The 16730-nt window shown below is 41.3% G+C and overlaps 1 protein-coding gene across 2 annotated transcripts; it reads right to left on the bottom strand.

Moving 5' to 3' along the window:
- Positions 1-3333: 3333 nt before the first annotated feature.
- On the bottom strand, positions 3334-15793 carry LOC121857858 (alpha-protein kinase 1-like). 2 transcript variants are annotated; one of them, XM_042354112.1, is made up of 11 exons: positions 15706-15793; positions 14256-14519; positions 13788-13938; positions 13437-13523; positions 11518-11707; positions 10055-10166; positions 9276-9579; positions 8427-8970; positions 6779-7912; positions 5445-5780; positions 3334-4004 (listed from the first exon to the last, which is right to left on the bottom strand). In XM_042354112.1, exons 2-11 carry the CDS (start codon positions 14483-14485, stop codon positions 3997-3999), a joined length of 3096 nt encoding a protein of 1031 aa, XP_042210046.1. In that variant the 5' UTR covers positions 14486-14519; positions 15706-15793; the 3' UTR covers positions 3334-3996. The 2 variants fall into 2 exon arrangements, with proteins under 2 accessions (XP_042210046.1, XP_042210047.1); XM_042354113.1 differs by having other exon boundaries at positions 14268-14519.
- Positions 15794-16730: the final 937 nt, after the last annotated feature.

The raw sequence follows: 16730 nt of genomic DNA, 5'->3' as shown, positions 1-16730 counted from the left end.
TGTATAAACAGTAAATAAAATGAAATCTCCTTTTTCATTAACTAAATTAAATAATAAAGAAAAACTGAATCAGAATATAACTTAGGTATCTGTCCACAACTTCCATTAAAGAGTTTATTTAAGATGGTGAATTATTACTGTCTGTGGCTATCATTCTTTCTACCTATCTGATTGCGTCTTATTCTTCTTTCTTCTCTCTCTCTCTCTCTCCCATTCTTTCTATCTCTTTTTGACCCCATCTCTCTCTCTTTCACCTGTCCATCAACAAGTTCTCATTCAAGTGCTAATGGGCCCCAGTTCTAATGGGCCCCAGTGCTAATAGGCCCCAGTGCTAATGGATCCCAGTTCTAATAGGCCCCAGTTCTAATAGGCCCCAGTGCTAATGGGTCCCAGTTCTAATAGGCCCCAGTGCTAATGGGCCCCAATTCTAATAGGCCCCAGTTCTAATACAGGGCCCAGTGCTGATAGGCCTTGTTCCCCATTAGGCCCCAGTTCTACAGTCCCCAGTTCTACAGGGGCCCTAGTGCTGATAGGCCCTTATGCACAGGGCCCCAGTTCTAATAGGCTCCTTGTTCCAATAGGGCCCCAGTTCTAATAGGCCCTAGTGCTAATGGGCCCCAGTGCTAATAGGGTTCTGTGCCCCACAGGGCCCTATTGCTGATAGGCCCTTGTTCTAATAGGCCCTTGTCTCCACAGGGCCCCAGTTCTAATAGGCTCTTAGAGCCAAGGGTCCCAGTTCTATTAGGGCCCCAGTTCTAATGGGACCCCAATTCTAATAGGCCCCTAGGGACACAGACCCCCACACTTCACTCCCCAAGGTCCACCTCCACCCCTCACACTGACCCCAAGGTCCATCTCCACCCCTCACACTCACCCCAAGGTCCACCTCCACCCCTCACACTCACCCCAAAGTCCACTTCCATCCCTCACACTCACCCCAAGGTCCACCTCCACCCCCTCACACTTCACCCCTGTCCACCTCCACCCTTCACACTCACCCCAAAGTTCACCTCCACCTCACCCCAGGTCCACCTCCTCCTCCACCCCTCACACTCACCCCAAGGTCCACCTCCACCCCTCACACTCACCCCAAGGTCCACCTCCACCCCTCACACTCACCCCAAGGTCCACCTCCACCCCTCACACTCACCCCAAGGTCCACCTCCATCCCTCACACTCAACATGGCCTACAACCTAGAAACAAGAGAGAATAAAACCAAAGTACTAAACATTTTGACTTTTATTTTTCATATTAGAATGTTTGGTTGAAGGTTTCTATAATACCATTGTGTAGTGTCTGAAATATTGAACAGATGTTACATTAGAGCCTTCCTTGAGAGAGAGGGGAGGGTGTGTGTGTGTGTGGGGAGGGGTGTGTGTATGTGTGTGTATGTGGGGAGGGGTGGGGAGGTGGGTGTGTGTGGGGAGGGTGTGTGTGTATGTGGGGAGGGGTGTGTGTATGTGTGTGTGTGTGTGTGGAGAGGTGTGTGTATGTGGGGGTGGTGTGTGTGTGTGTAGGGTGTTGTGTAAGTGATGATTTGTGTGTGTGGTAAACAAAACATATCACCAACACCTCATTCCCCTCCCTTGCTATACTTAATGATCTGACGTTCCCTCGGTGTATAATAAATTTTCCCTCGACTTTTTTTTCGTCTAAGTTGGTTTTGGCTCGAATCACCCGACGACATCGTTATGGCTCCAACAGCGGCTCATTATCTCTTCAGTGGTTAACATATTATAAAAAAACATATCCCCCTCTCCCCCCCTTCATCATATATCATCATCATCATCATCATACATCAAGAAAAACAGCAGTAAACGTTGAAAGAAATACATCACTTGGTTTGGGATTTATTTTTTGTCATCTATAGTGCACGGTACAGTAGAGTACGGCAGAGTACAGTAGAGTACGGCAGAGTACGGCAGAGTACAGTAGCAGCAAACATCATCACTACTGTTAAGGGGTGATCAGAACTTTCAATAACCTCCAAGATTAACAAAAAAAACTCTAGAATTATGGTCAACAGGGAAGGCCACAACAACACTCTTCTGTAGGGGGCAGGTAGAGTTATACTGGTACAGCGCGGTACAGCATGATACAGCGCGGTACACTGTGGTAGAGCGTGGTACAACATGATACAGCGCGGTACAGCATGGTAGAGCGTGGTCCAACATGGTACAACACGGTACAACATGATACAGCGCGGTACAGCATGATACAGCGTGGTACAGCATGATACAGCGCGGTACACTGTGGTAGAGCGTGGTACATGATGATACAGCGCAGTACAGTACAGTTGAAGGGCACTGGGCAGTCTTAGGAGAAAGACAGAGCTCATATATAACATACACACACCACTGTAATAATCCTCGTGTGAGCGTCAAGACTCGCCGCCGTAACTGATGGTAATTGGGGCATAATATTTATATATATAAACATATATATCTCATTAAATAAACCCAATACAGTACAAAGTAAATCTGACTCCTTGAAGCCTCCATCCCACTGACAGACAAGAGACCTAAGTAATATATATATATTTAGTGCACATAAGTTACACAAACTCTGTGTGAACAAAAACCACAAGAGTCTCCGAGCTTATAGGGATTTCAGTACTGTATTTTGTAACCTTGGCCACCGCCTCTTTGAGTAAAGTATAGCAGCGGTCGGGTACAGCAACGTAAAGTGTGTGTAGTGTGGGGTTTATTATTGTAACCTGGGGTGTGTAGCTAACATGGCGGAGAGAGAGAGAGAGAGAGAGAGAGAGAGAGAGAGAGAGAGAGAGAGAATAATAATAATAATAAAAATCTCAACTCAATCCAACATGAGACAGACAGACAAAGACTAAAGGAAAAAAAATATATATATATACCAACATTTTCTTTTAATTATTGTGAACAGAAACAAGAATATCCCATAGCAACCAGCGCTAAGGAACAACTTGTAAAAAAAATAATAATAAAAACTATCATCTACACACCTGCAACACACCTGTCTCTTTGGGCAGGTGTGTAAATAAAGAAATAATAACTCGTTTATTTTTTTTAACCTTCAGACCCCATAGCTGGTAGGAACGGATAAATTAGACCTCTGTGGGGGCTAGTCCAGGGGGGAATCTGGTCAAGGAGGCCTTTTTGCCATGACCGATTGGACAGTTTAGCGGCCGAGGGACGGTCGAGTGAGGCAACGCAGAACAAGAATGAGTAAATAATTTTAATAATAAATTGTAATAAAAATGATATAATAATAATGACAAAAGAGGTTGGCCCATCACACTCGACCAGCCTAAGTACGGTATATAGCTACCGCGGGCGAGATACACACAGAAAGACAATAAGGAGCTGAACCGAGAACTATATATCACCACAACCAAACCACGAGAATTATAAAGAGGTTAGCTATAAGGTGCGTGTGTGTGCATGTGTGTGTGTAACAGTGTATGCTGCAACAAGGTTAACAATTAGTTCTGCCCCAAAAAATAACGGAAAAAACACCCCAAAAATTTTATAAGAAATGGGAAGCTCAATAAAGCCGTCGAGATGAAACGACAAAAACAACGATAATAATATAATTCACTCGTCCAAATTTTAACTAATGGCCAATCAGCTCACACGAACTTGGGCAAAATATAAATAATAAAAACATCATCGAAGGTTCGCTGCCGAGGTTAACACGTGAAATATATATATATATATGTGTATATATATAAACCCTAAAGGAATCATAAGAGTCATAATCCTTTGCTCTGTCTGTCGTCTCACCGTTGCTACATCGGTAAATGGCTATACAAGACTTTAAAAAAAAAAAAAAAAAAAGAAGCTCTTGGCCCCTATATATAATTTTCTTGGAGTACGTTGAGAAAATTTCTGCTACATTTATTCATTTCAACCGTATTAATAAATTCTTCTATCTTGTTATCTTGTGTAGGTAGTCTCTCTTCATTCACACGGGAGAGTAGTGTTCTATCTTCAAGTAAATGTCTCTAGTTGCTGCCATTAGAGATCTGAAACCCAGAGAAGAATCAATGTTAGAAATGACAGAAGAGGTTAGTCTGGGGTCGCCTGTTTGAGGGGGAGAGGAAGGGGGAGAGGAAGGGGGAGAGGAAGGGGGAGAGGAAGGGGGAGAAGAAGGGGGAGAGGAAGGGGGAGAGGAAGGGGGAGAGGAAGGGAGCCCAGGGGTATGATAGATTTCCAGGCAACCAGACGACTCTCTCGAAGCTGGAAAAAAAATCCCTCGTCTCCGGAATTTTCAGGGAGCCGGGAAAATTTTCCTGGGATTTTCCTGTTAAGTGTTCCCCCTCGGAAAATCGCTCCGAAAGCCGGATTTTCCAGGGAAGTTTAATTTCCAGTTAGCAGAGAATTCCGGGTTTGAGGGATTCCGACTAATGGAGATATTACTGTGATGATAATAATAATAATAATAATACAGTCACCCCTCCGTTAACAAACTCAATCCGTTCCAGAAGGTCGTTCGTTAACCGAAAAGTTCGTTAACCGAAACCATTGTTTCAATGGGTTTTTGGGTAATTGGTTCCAGCTCACCGAAAATTTCCTAAATAAAACAAAAATGGTAGAAAAGTTCACTTACTTTGATGTGTGTATGTAGAAGGCTCCTGATGATGATGATGATGATGGGAATTAGAATGGGGGTGGAGGAGAAGGAAGAAGAGAAGGCATTGGGGTGGAAGAGAAGTCACCCCATGGCGCCATTTCACCCATAAAATTTTAGTTCTCTGGTGTAATTCAAGATTATTTTCTTTAAATCAACACTGCACTGCATTATATATTGTCAATATGTAAAATATATTTCAAAATGACCAATAATTTGCTTGGAAACAGAAAAAAAGCGTTTAGTTGAAGAGAGTCTCAAGCAAGATGTTACCTCCAGTGAAAACAGAGAGAGACTAACTCCTGTTTGCTGTGTTAAGAGGCTGGATGCCGCGCATTAAACTAGTCACTTTACCTTCAATTATGTTCAATAATTGTTAAAATGACTAAAAAATTGAATATTAAACTTTTAAAATTATTGAATAGTATAAACTTCTTGATATTTACTAAAATAGTAAGGAACTTAAGCCCTAGAACCGATTAATGTATTGGCGGACTGATACTAAAGCTGGTTGCCCGGTCAGTGCAAGCGAAAACATGTTGAGGTCGGTTCGTAAGAAGTTCGTTAACCGAATTTTTTTTCGTTAACCGAATTGAAGATCCTTATGGAAGGCAGTTCGTTAACCGAAATTACGTTACCCGAGGTGTTCGTTAAACGAGGGGTCACTGTAATGATGATAATAATGATAATACTTGTAGAAAATAATATTGATACTTTAATAGCAATGATGATAATAATAATAATGAGTAATAATAATGACAGTAATAAAAACAATAATAATCACTAATTATGGGTTACAAAAAGAGTCAATTATAAACATCGAGGCCAAACTCACTCTCAATCTTGTGTGGTTCGTGCTGTTTGGGGTGATGTAGAGGAGAGATGGAGTTAAATCCTGGAGGTGGGGAGGTCGGAGGCCACATGGGAGCTACGGAGCGCTGTGTGGGAGCCGTAGGTCCGGTGTGGGAGGCCAGGCCGGTAGGGAGGCCGGTAGAGGTCAGGCTATAGGGCACGAGGTTGTTCCATAGAGGATGTGGGCCGCCTTCTGTCAGCTGTTCCATTTGTTTCATCCAGTGTGGTGGCGAATCGGACCGCGAATCTGTCAGTTGGCCGGATGATACGATGGCCGGGTCGAGGACTGTCAGGTCTGGGGCGCCGCTGTTGGTCCAGCCTGCCAGGGGAGGGGGGGGTGGGGTAATATTGATAGGCCTATTGCTCTTCTTTGTATGGGAGTTATTTTGATTTTATTTCATTATTCTACTGTACACATACATATATATAATGCCTCTATATAAACACATAATGCCTCTATATAAACACATAATGCCTCTATACACACACATATAATGCCTCACACACACACACACACACAGGTTGTAGATTCCACGAAGCTCCTCGGCGTCACCATAGACAACAAACTAAATTGGAAACCACACGTCAGTGAAGTTGTCAAATCCTCCAGTTTCCGTCTCCACCTCCTCCGCCGACTCAAGTCCCTCGGAGTTCCTGCACACGAGCTCCTCAGTGTTTACACAACATTCATACTTCCCAAGCTCACCTATGCCTCCCCACCTGGTCTTCCTCCCTAAATGCCACACAACGTAAACACCTAGAAAAAGTGCAAAAGAGGGCATGCAAGATTATTCTCTCCCCTTCCTACTCCACATATCAAGAAGCGCTCAACACACTGACCCTTTCGACTCTCACTGACCATCACCACAACCTCATCTGCAAATTTGGTAAGAACCTTCTACACCATCCTCGACACCGGCTCCTACTACCACCTGAGAGATCCCTAGTCCGAGAATTGCTGTTCGACACCACAACCGCATCCAGCCCATACGTGCACGAACTGATCGCTATAAGAACAGCCCAGTCCCAACCATTGTAAAAATTATCAATAACTTGTAATAAACCAGTGTATTCACTCCCAGTAAACACTACTCCTTGCACTGTCACTATGTTGAAATGAACTGTAGTTTGAGCTTTTCCCCATCTAGTTATTATATGTCTTATTTGTGTCACTTATGTTACTTGTATATTATTTGTAATTCGTAACCCATTCCCCAAATATGTAACTGTATATTTTCAGCCTTCTGGCTGCCAAGCTCTTTCAATAAACCGTTAATTATTATTATTATTATTACACAGGCACTAAGATGGTCGTACCTTTGTGGGAACTTGCTAGAGAGGTCATGGTCAGCTGGTGTAGAAGAGACTGTTGCTGCTGCTGCTGCTGCTGTTGGTGCTGCTGTTGATGATGATGATGATGCTGCTGTTGTTGATGATGCTGCTGTTGTTGTTGTTGTTGGTGGTGGGCCATGTTGAGGAAATTTGTTAACGGGTTATTGTGGTTGTTGGCTCCTCCTCCGGCGGCCAGAGTGTTGAGTGTGTTGACCGTGTTGAGTGTGTTGACCGTGTTGAGTGTGTTGACGGTGTTGAGTGTGTTGACGGTGTTGAGTGTGTTCATGGTGGTTACGGAGCTGATGGCTGGGAATATGTTACGGAGGCCGTTCTCTAGATCTTTGAGGAGGAAGGCGTCTCCTTTGGGTAAGCCGATACCTGGGGGTCCTAGCGAGGCACTGAGAGGTGTGTCCATGTTTAACAGAGAGGCCGGAGAGAGCAGGTGAGGGGGCATGCCGTTACCCATGCCGCCGTTGGCCGCTCCGCCGCCCAGAAGATTACCGCCCAGACCCGGGGGAACGCCCAGACCGCCCGACCCGACCAGGCCGTTGAGCGCGGGAGGCACGGAGGGGGAGGAGCCCATCCCGGGGGCTCCCATGTTCCCCGTTAACCCGCTGAGGAAGGGAGGCAGGAGCTTGCTGGGCTCTGGCTGACTCTGTCTGGGGGGGATCCCTCCGCCTCCGTAATTATTAAAACTATTGAGGCCGTTAAACCCCGGTGGAGGTAATCTGGGCCTAGACTGTACACTGGGGGTAGAATAATCCATCAGTGTTTTAAGACCAGCTCTCAGCTGTTGATGGTGAGGCGGCAACTGGTGATGACTAAACTGTTGATGATGGTGATGATGATGATGGTGTTGCTGTTGTTGTTGTTGTTGTTGGTGCCGCTGTAGCTGTTGTTGCTGTTTCTGTTCTATTTTTATGTCTTCCGCGAGAGCTTTGTTTGTCTCCTCGAACGGGTCGAAGCCCAACTCGTCGTCGACTAAATTAATCACCCCGGCCAAGTCCTCTTCGCTCTTCTCAAAATCAAATATACAATTCCAAGCGCTATTTGACCGGTTCTGAGATGGGAACATGTTAACCACGTCGAACACCTCGTTGGTCTTGTTTCCGCCCCATTCTGGAAGTACGGGGATAAACATTAGCTGGGAAAATTTTTTACAGACGCTCGGTGAAATTTACAGGTCAGGGAAATTTACATAAAGATGCTAAAATTTACAGAAAGCTGATTAATTAAATGCTGTTAGAATTGACAAAAAGGTGATAAGATTTACACTAACTTGCTAGAATTTACAGATACCAATGTTTACAAGTGGTTAAATTTACACTAACTTGCTAGAATTTACAGATACCAATGTTTACAAGTGTTAATTTTACACTAACTTGCTGGAATTTACAGATACCAATGTTTACAAGTGGTTAAATTTACACAGGTTGCTAGAATTTACAGATACCAATGTTTATAAGTGGTTAAATTTACACAAGGTTGCTAGAATTTACAGATACCAATGTTTACAAGTGGTTAATTTTACACAAGGTTGCTAGAATTTACAGATACCAATGTTTACAAGTGGTTAATTTTACACTAACTTGCTGCAATTTACAAGAGGTTAAATTTACAGAGAAAAACCAACCTGGTGTAGTGTCGTGTTGTGTGTGGTGGTGGTGGTGATGGTGGTGGTGGAGCTGGTGGTTGTGTTGTGGGGGGGAGGAGGCCGCCGGTGGAGGGAGTGGTGGAGAGGTCCGTTGGAGAGGGAGAGAAGGGCCGGAGGAGAAGAAGCTGTTGCTATTGTCGGAGAACAAGGAGGAGGCCGCAGCTGCGGACTGTCGAGACGAGAACTGCTGAGGCAACTGGAGACAAGACGACCGCTCGGAGGACGAAGACAGGGAGGACGGAGGAGTGGGGAGTGGAGACAACTCCTCCTGGCAGAGATCCTGTACCCCGCAGGAGACCGGCACAGGGGAGGAGGAAGGAGGGGAGGGGGGGATGAAGGAAGGAGGTGGGGTGGTGGAGGCCGAGGAGGTACAACTCTCGTGGCTAGACGATGGTGAAGACGTAGCCACGGGGCTGATGCTGTGGTTCAATAGGTCAACGCCCAGGCCGTTACTTGAGGTGCTACTGGTGCTACTTGAGCTACTGCCGGTGTTACAGGATCTGTCCCTTTCTTTACTGCCTCTGTAACGTAACAAAATTATTGAGTTTGGGAAATATTTTTTTTTTAATTATTATAATCAAATACATTTAGTTAATTATGTTAATATAAAGTTCAAATACATTTAGTTAATATAATCAATCCAATAAATTATTCCTCGACCCTTCATACAAGAACCTTCAGTAAACAAAGGCATTAATTTTTCTACGACTGATGGAGTGAGAGAGGGGAGGGAGGAGGAGAGAGAGGGAGGGGGGGAGGGGGGAGAGAGAGGAGGGAGGGAGGGAGAGAGAGGGAGGGGGGAGGGGGAGAGAGAGAGGACACTCCACTTTTGTTAATATTATTGTTATTACTACTATTATTATTATTGTTGTGTTCGTCAGTCGGTGTGTGTCTGGAGGTTCCATTGCTGGTTCTGTCCGATTTGCTGCTTTTACTTTTTTTACTTTCTTTGGGGCCCACAGCTGTGAGGGTTGGCCAAGTGTCGGCCCCCGGAGCACTGGGGTTGGTGGCCATAGTGTCCGGCTGGCCTTTAGGGGAGGTGTTTTCCTTGCCGTCGCCACCGCTGCCACCAGATGGCGTACGCTTCTTGGATGTTGAGTTTCCCGAGCTGGTCGCTTGAGGTGGCGTTACGCTGTTGGAAAGGGGGAACTAGGTCGTTAGTTAGTTCTTATGTATATTTTCATTGAGGTTAGGTCGTTGAAGGGGGAACGAGCTCGTTAATAAATACGTTCTCACTGAGGTTTGGTTGTTGAAGGGGGGACGTGGTCGTTAGTTAATTATGTATATTCTCATTGAGGTTAAGTCATTGGACGGGGAATGAGGTCGTTAATATACTGACAAATACTTAGGTTATGTATGTGTGTGTGTGTGTGTGTGTGTGTGTGCATGCATGTTTATGTGTGTATGTATGTGTGTATACTGTATATATATGTGTGTGTGTACATGTTTCTGTGTGCATGTTTGTGTATGTATTTATGTGTGTATACTGTATGTGTGTGTGTGTGTGTGTGTGTGTGTGTGTGTGTGTGTGTGTGTGCATGTATATACCTATGACTGTATATATGTATGTATATATAAACGCACAAGAACCCCACCCCAAACCTTACCTATTTTTATCAGTGGTAGAAGTTCCTAAATACTGATCTTGGAGTTTCTTCTCAAGCTCTTGGTGTTTACCCTGTTGCATCTCTTCCTTGGTGAAACTAGCCGACTCGTCTCCTGTAACGACCATGACCGATAGTTAGCTTATTCAACCCCCCCCCCAGGGAGGTGATTAGGTGGTGCTATGGGGGGGGGTGGGTGGGGTTAGGTTAGGTTGGGTTGGGCCACTTTAGAGAGAGAGAGAGAGAGAGATAACACAGTATGCTAGAGAGACATTTAAAATTGCATCAACCACAGAAGTTATGACAGGAAATATAACCTTTGATAACTTGGACAACATAACTTGGACAACAGGAAGTGATTTATCTTGTGGCTGTTAAAATAAGTGGATTAAAAATGAGTTTATTTTATTCTAAACTTCCTCCCTCACTAGCTAGCCCCACACACACACCCCCCCCTGCTCGCTGGAAATATGTCGACGACTCCACCATTGGGATCAGCGTCAACAATTCTGCTCCCAACTATACCGCCCTTCAGGATTTATTGAACAGTCTCCAAAACTAACACGCCACCATCAACCACACCAAGACCATGGTTATGCACATCAACCCTCCCATATTGTCCTACCCTCCTTCCATTACTTCCAGGTCCTAACACACCCAGGTTGTAGATTCCACGAAGTCTCGCTGCCACCATAGACAACAAACTAAATTGGAAACCACACGCCAGTGAAGGTCAAATCCTCCGCTTCCGCTTCCACCACCTCCGCTGACTCTCAAGTCCCTCGAGTTCCTAAAACACGAAAGCCCTGCGTTTACACAACATTCATATTCTCTAAGCCTACCTATGCCTCCCCTGCACCTGGTTAGTCTTCCTCCTAATGCCACACAACGTGAAACACCCAGGAAAAAGTGCAAAAGAGGGCATGCAAGATTATTCTCTCCTTCCTACCCACATATCAAGTTAGCGCCAACACACTAACCCTCTTTCACTCTCACTGACCACTCACCACGACCTCATCTGCAAATTTGGTAAGAAGCTTGCCAATTCATCCTCGACACCGCTCCTACTACCACCTGAGATGATCCCTAGTCCGGTAATTCGTTGTCAATAATTAAATTCATCTACATGCAAATTAACTATCGAAGTTTATAAGAAACAGCCCAGTCCCAACTATTGTAAAAATTGAATAACTTGTAATAAAACTGTGTATTTACTCCAGTAAACACTACCTCGCACTGTCACTATGTTGAAAATGAATTGTAGTTTGGAGTTTTCCATCTAGTTATTATATGTCTTATTTGTGTCACTTATGTTACTTGTATATTATTTGTAATTCATAACCCATTCCCCAAATATGTAACTGTATATTTTCAGCCTTCTGGCTGCCAAGCTCTTTCAATAAACCGTTAATTATTTAATTATTATTATTATTATTATTATTATTACACACACACACACACACTACCTAGTTCATGAAGGTACATGCAGTCAGGTTTGGGACACTGCTGATTCTTCATAAAGTGGGAACAGTATTTGGTCGTCCCCAGAGAAGCCTTCAACGTCCGGCCGTCCACGTGGATGTTGTTCACCGCCTGGATGGCTCTCAACGCGTCCTCCGCTCTCTGATAGGTCACGTACGCTGATGCACTCGGCCCCTGAGGAAAACATTTCATCGGGGTCAGTAAATACGACAAAATATTGTAAAAAAAATTAAAATAGTATCAATGTTGCCCCCTTGTCTCACGTAACCCCAAAGGAAAATATTTCATTAGGGTCAGTCAGGAAATGTGAAAAAAACATCACAAAACTAAAACAATACCACATCTTTCTCTCACGTGAGCTCGACCGCTACATAGATATTTAACTGGGGTCAGGAGGGAAGTGAGGCAAAATAATTCTATACCTATCGTTCAACAGACCATAATATTTCCTACTCTGAGGTGTGGTGAGGCAGTCGACCCCTACGCAGAGAACGGCTTGATGAAGGGAAGCGGGAGGAGAATGGACAGATCAACAAATAAATGGCTTATATTTCAACGTTAAATATTAAAAATAATACTAATTTAATATTTACTTTCTCGTGTTGAGTTAACGAAAGGAAACATACATACATACATACATACACACATACAAACACACACACATACATACACACATACATACACACAGCCATACGCACACACACAGATACATGTTTATTAACTCTGTTTCCCAGATAAGAGAAGTTGCGTCACATTTAAATTTTCCACGACACATATCTTATCAACTCTGGGGGGGGAGGGGAGGGGAGGGGGAGACTGTGGAGTGGGGTTGAGGGGGGGACACACAGATCCTCTCAAGGGGTTAAATCACTGTACTCAAGGGGTTGAATGACTATAGAGTACTAAAAGGGTTTAAGCAACATACAGTGGTCCCTCGGTTAACGAACACAATTCGTTCCAGAAGGTCGTTCGTTAACCGAAAATTTCGTTAACCAAAACCATTGTTTCAATGGGATTTTGGGTAATTGGTTTCAGCTCACCAAAAATTACATACAAACTAAAAATAAATGCAGTAAAGTACACTTACTTTGAGGTGTGCATGTAGAAGGCTGAATTAGAAGTGGGGGTGGAGGAGAAGGGAGAAGAGAAGGCATTGGGGTGGAAGAGAAGTCACCCCATGGCACCATTTCACCCATAAAATTTTAGCTCTCTGGTGTAATTCAAGATTATTTTCTTTAAATCAACACTGCACTGCATTATATATTGTCAATATGTAAAATAAATTTGAGAATGACCAATAATTGTACTGTAAAAATGTAAAATATAGTAAAATATTTTATGTTCAAGAGAGTCTCAAGCAAGATGTTCCCTCCACTGAGAAGAGACACAAACTGACACCTGCTGGGTGAGTCAAGTGGCTGTTTGGGTTCACTAAAAACTAGTTTCCTGTACCTCAATTATGTTCACTAATTGTTAAAATGACTAAAAATTTTAATATAAAACTTTTAAAATTATTGAATAGTACGACCTTCTTGATATTTACTCAAATGGGAACGAATTTAAGCCCTAGAACCGATTACTGTATTGGCGAACTAATATTCCAGCTGGTGAGCAAGAGAAAACATGAGAAGAATTCGTAAGGAATTCGTTAACCAAATTTTTTTCGTTAACCGAATTGAAGATTATGGAAGGTAATTCGTTAACCGAGGGATCACTGTACTCAAAGGGTTAAACCACTGTACTCATGCAGTTAAACCACTGTACTCTAAAGGGTTAAACCACTGTACTCAAGGGGTTAAACCACTGTACTCAAGGGGTTAAACCACTGTACTCAAGGGGTTAAACCACTGTACTCAAGGGGTTAAACCAGCACCTGCCCACCGTAACAACTAAACCACCTCACCTGCGACCCAGCATAGCTCGTACTGTGATTGATAACAACTTTGTGTATTTTGCCAAACTTTCCAAAATATTCTGGCTTCTTTAAAGTCTGAAATGACCAGAAGAAAGTATATTAGTTATTTTATTTACCTGTATTCTCTATGTATACCTGTATTCTCTATGTATACCTGTAGTCTATGTATACCTGTACTGGTGTCTCAAGTCATTATACATAAATATTTTAATTAATTATCAAACTATTGTTCTGATAAAATGGCAAAAATTACCTTTAGTTAACCTAGACTACCTTAACTTAAACTAACCCAACTTAAAACTAACCTAACCCAACCAAACAGCCCCCCCCAATACCGACCTCTGCATCAGCCAGCCTCGTTGACAGGCCAACCACAAACACGAGGTTCTTCTGCACCACTCGGACATTGGCTAAATGCTTGCGATTCTCCGTCACCTTTTGTTTACGTTGCGCGTCCTTCTGTCTCTTCTCTTGCTTTATTCGCTGCAGTCTGGGGTGATGTAGGAGGAGGGAAAAGAAGGGTAGTTAGTTCTTTAACGATGTAACGACTTAAAGTTAATGACAGGATGAAATTTATGAGGGAATTATTTGAAGGGAGAGAGATCTGGGGTGATGTACGAGGGGAAAAGAAGGGTAGTTAGTTCCTTAACGACGTAACGACTTAAAGTTAATAACAGGATGAAATTTATGAGGGAATTTTTGGGAGAGAGAGAGAGGGGTCAACTTTATAGATATATTGTATTTCAATTTATTATACAAGAACGCAATATCGAGGAGACACAGATGATATGAGACACACACACCCACCCTAATACATACTCTTCGTGCGACAAAGGCTTAAAATCAGCAGGGTTCTCCGGATAAGCCTTACGACATGCTGGACAGAGGCCATTCTCGTCCGTCCTGATCCTGTGCCAGCAAAACCGACATATCTGATAGCCGCAGGTACACGGGTAGAAGTTGAGGTCGTCCATCTCCAACGGCTCCATGCATAAGGGACATTCGACCAGATCTTCACTTAAGTTTAGAACCGACATTTTTAAAGAGATCCTCTATCCGATAATGGATCACCTGCGGGAAATATAAGCGGATCTAAGAGACGATATTAATTTATATTTATTTAATAGGGAATAACCAGAAATATTTTGGCTGTGAGTAAAGAATAAAACCTTTCATTAGGGTTAGGTTAGGGTAGGTATAATATCAATAATCACAAAGAAAATTAAACTATATTTTTTATTAATATTTTCAAGACTAATTAAAAAGAATAATTAATTTCTTACGATTATATTAAGGATTATTTAGCCATTTTTACTTTCAATACCAAAAAGTCAAATTATCACCAAAAAACTAATTTCTCATAATAATTAAATAACAAGAATAATTATACATCTTTCTAGATTAATTAAAAAGAATAATTAATTTCTTACGATTATATTAAGGATTATTTAGCCATTTTTACTTTCAACACCAAAAAAAGTCAAATAACCACAAAAAAAATAATTTCTCATAATAATTAAATAACAAGAATAATTATACACCTCTTAAGAATTATATAGACTAAAAATAACTTAGTAAAATATAATAAATAACCTAATAGTAATTACTTAAGACCACAGGTGATTTCTCTTACCATAACCTAATGACATTTTTATCAATAACCACTAACCTAACCTAACCAAAAGATAATTAAAAGACAAAATATAATAAAAAAAACATGAAAACAATAGAAAATAATTAAATAATAACCAAGGGAATATTTTTTTTATAATTTTTTTAAAGTAATGGAATAAAAAACCTCTAATGACCATCACTAACTACTTAACTACTTTATAGGTGTATGTAACTGGTAATTAAATCATAGATGAATTAAAAACGATGATAGGGATTAAATAAAGGGATATTATACGTGTTTACGAGTGACCTTCAATAATTACTAACATAATCTCTCCTATAATATCTACAAACTTCTATATTATTTAACATAGACAAAAAGCTTATATTAACCATCTACTGTAATATAGAGGACATAGGAGACCAGATAGGAGATAAATAAAGGAGATATAGACACAGCCGGAGACGAACACTCTATAGGAGACAGTTGAAGGAGACCCCTAACATATTTCTCTTAATACGTAATAAATAACACCATTACGGTCTTATTTATATTTTATACAGATAGATTAACCTTCAATCTCCATTCATATAAGGTTATAAGACTCAAGATAAGGTATAAGAGCCGTAGGAAAATACTTACGGGTAAAATAGGGAGAATATTGGCTGACAAAATTAAGGTTGAGGAAACACGACTACTGCGCATGCGCCGTCGACCTGCCAGACCCAGGTGACTTATGTTCCCTTTATCACCACGACCGTTATACCTAAACCAAGTATTATTAATAGTGATAAAAAAAAGATTAATTATAATAACATCTATTAAGTTAAATATTATATGGTGATTTATTTATTTTATTTAGTTATTTTGTGGATATTTGTTTTTTATTATGAGGATTATGTGGTTTTTTTAGGTGTTGGTTGTGGTGATTTTTTAACTTTAAGTGTTTTGTACCTTTAAGACCCCGGATGTAACAAGTGACGAGCGTCCACACCTAAACCATTATTAACCTCTTTACTCTATATATTCCTTTATTTTCTATATAAAGAAGCTTAAATTAACCTCAGTATTTTATTATTTTTCCAAACAAGTCTTTATTATGATGTATATATCGTCGTATTGATTAAAATATGTTATTGAAGTTTATGACCTTAACAACCATTTAACCTCTTACACCGCTATTTAATCCACTTTTAACATATAAATAAACTTTTATATTCTCCATAACATATAATTATCTATATAAATATCTATTTTTTGCCATTTAAAGGTTCAATTAATGGTGTTAAGTTATTATATGTTAAGGCGTCTAGCAACTATTCACTCATGTCAGATTATTAGTATATAAATATTTATCTATTTAAAGGTTTATATAGTAATATATTTATTCATTTTGTGTCAATTATTACCTAATTCTAGTGTAAATTGATCCCATATCTATTTTATAAGTTATGTACCTTTAAAACCCCATCTTGTAGTGTTTATGAGTATATTATTAATTATTTTAGTTAATTGAATCATTTAATGTCATTCCCTGGTGTCAGTCTTGAGGTGAACCTTTAATATAACGATAAATAAACAAATACAGAACCATACATGACACAAGTCTCTAAGTTTGATTAGAGTCTACAGTTGTATGACTCAGCTGGGAGGTGAATCCATCAAAT

This window comes from Homarus americanus, unplaced genomic scaffold (assembly GCF_018991925.1).
Source record: "Homarus americanus isolate GMGI-L3 unplaced genomic scaffold, GMGI_Hamer_2.0 scaffold22974, whole genome shotgun sequence".
Lineage (NCBI taxonomy): Eukaryota > Metazoa > Arthropoda > Malacostraca > Decapoda > Nephropidae > Homarus > Homarus americanus.
Note: the sequence above shows the minus strand (reverse complement) of the source record. Positions and strands in the feature narration are given on the sequence as shown.

Bases quoted from the DNA above. Each gene is read 5' to 3' on its own strand.
- LOC121857858 (XM_042354112.1), bottom strand. From the start codon at position 14,485: ATGTCGGTTCTAAACTTAAGTGAAGATCTGGTCGAATGTCCCTTATGC. The intron at 9,580-10,054 runs GTAAGGTTTGGG...CCTTTCCAACAG, and splicing joins TCTACCACTGATAAAAATAG to CGTAACGCCACCTCAAGCGA. The intron at 5,781-6,778 runs GTACGACCATCT...CTCCCCTGGCAG, and splicing joins TCTAGCAAGTTCCCACAAAG to GCTGGACCAACAGCGGCGCC.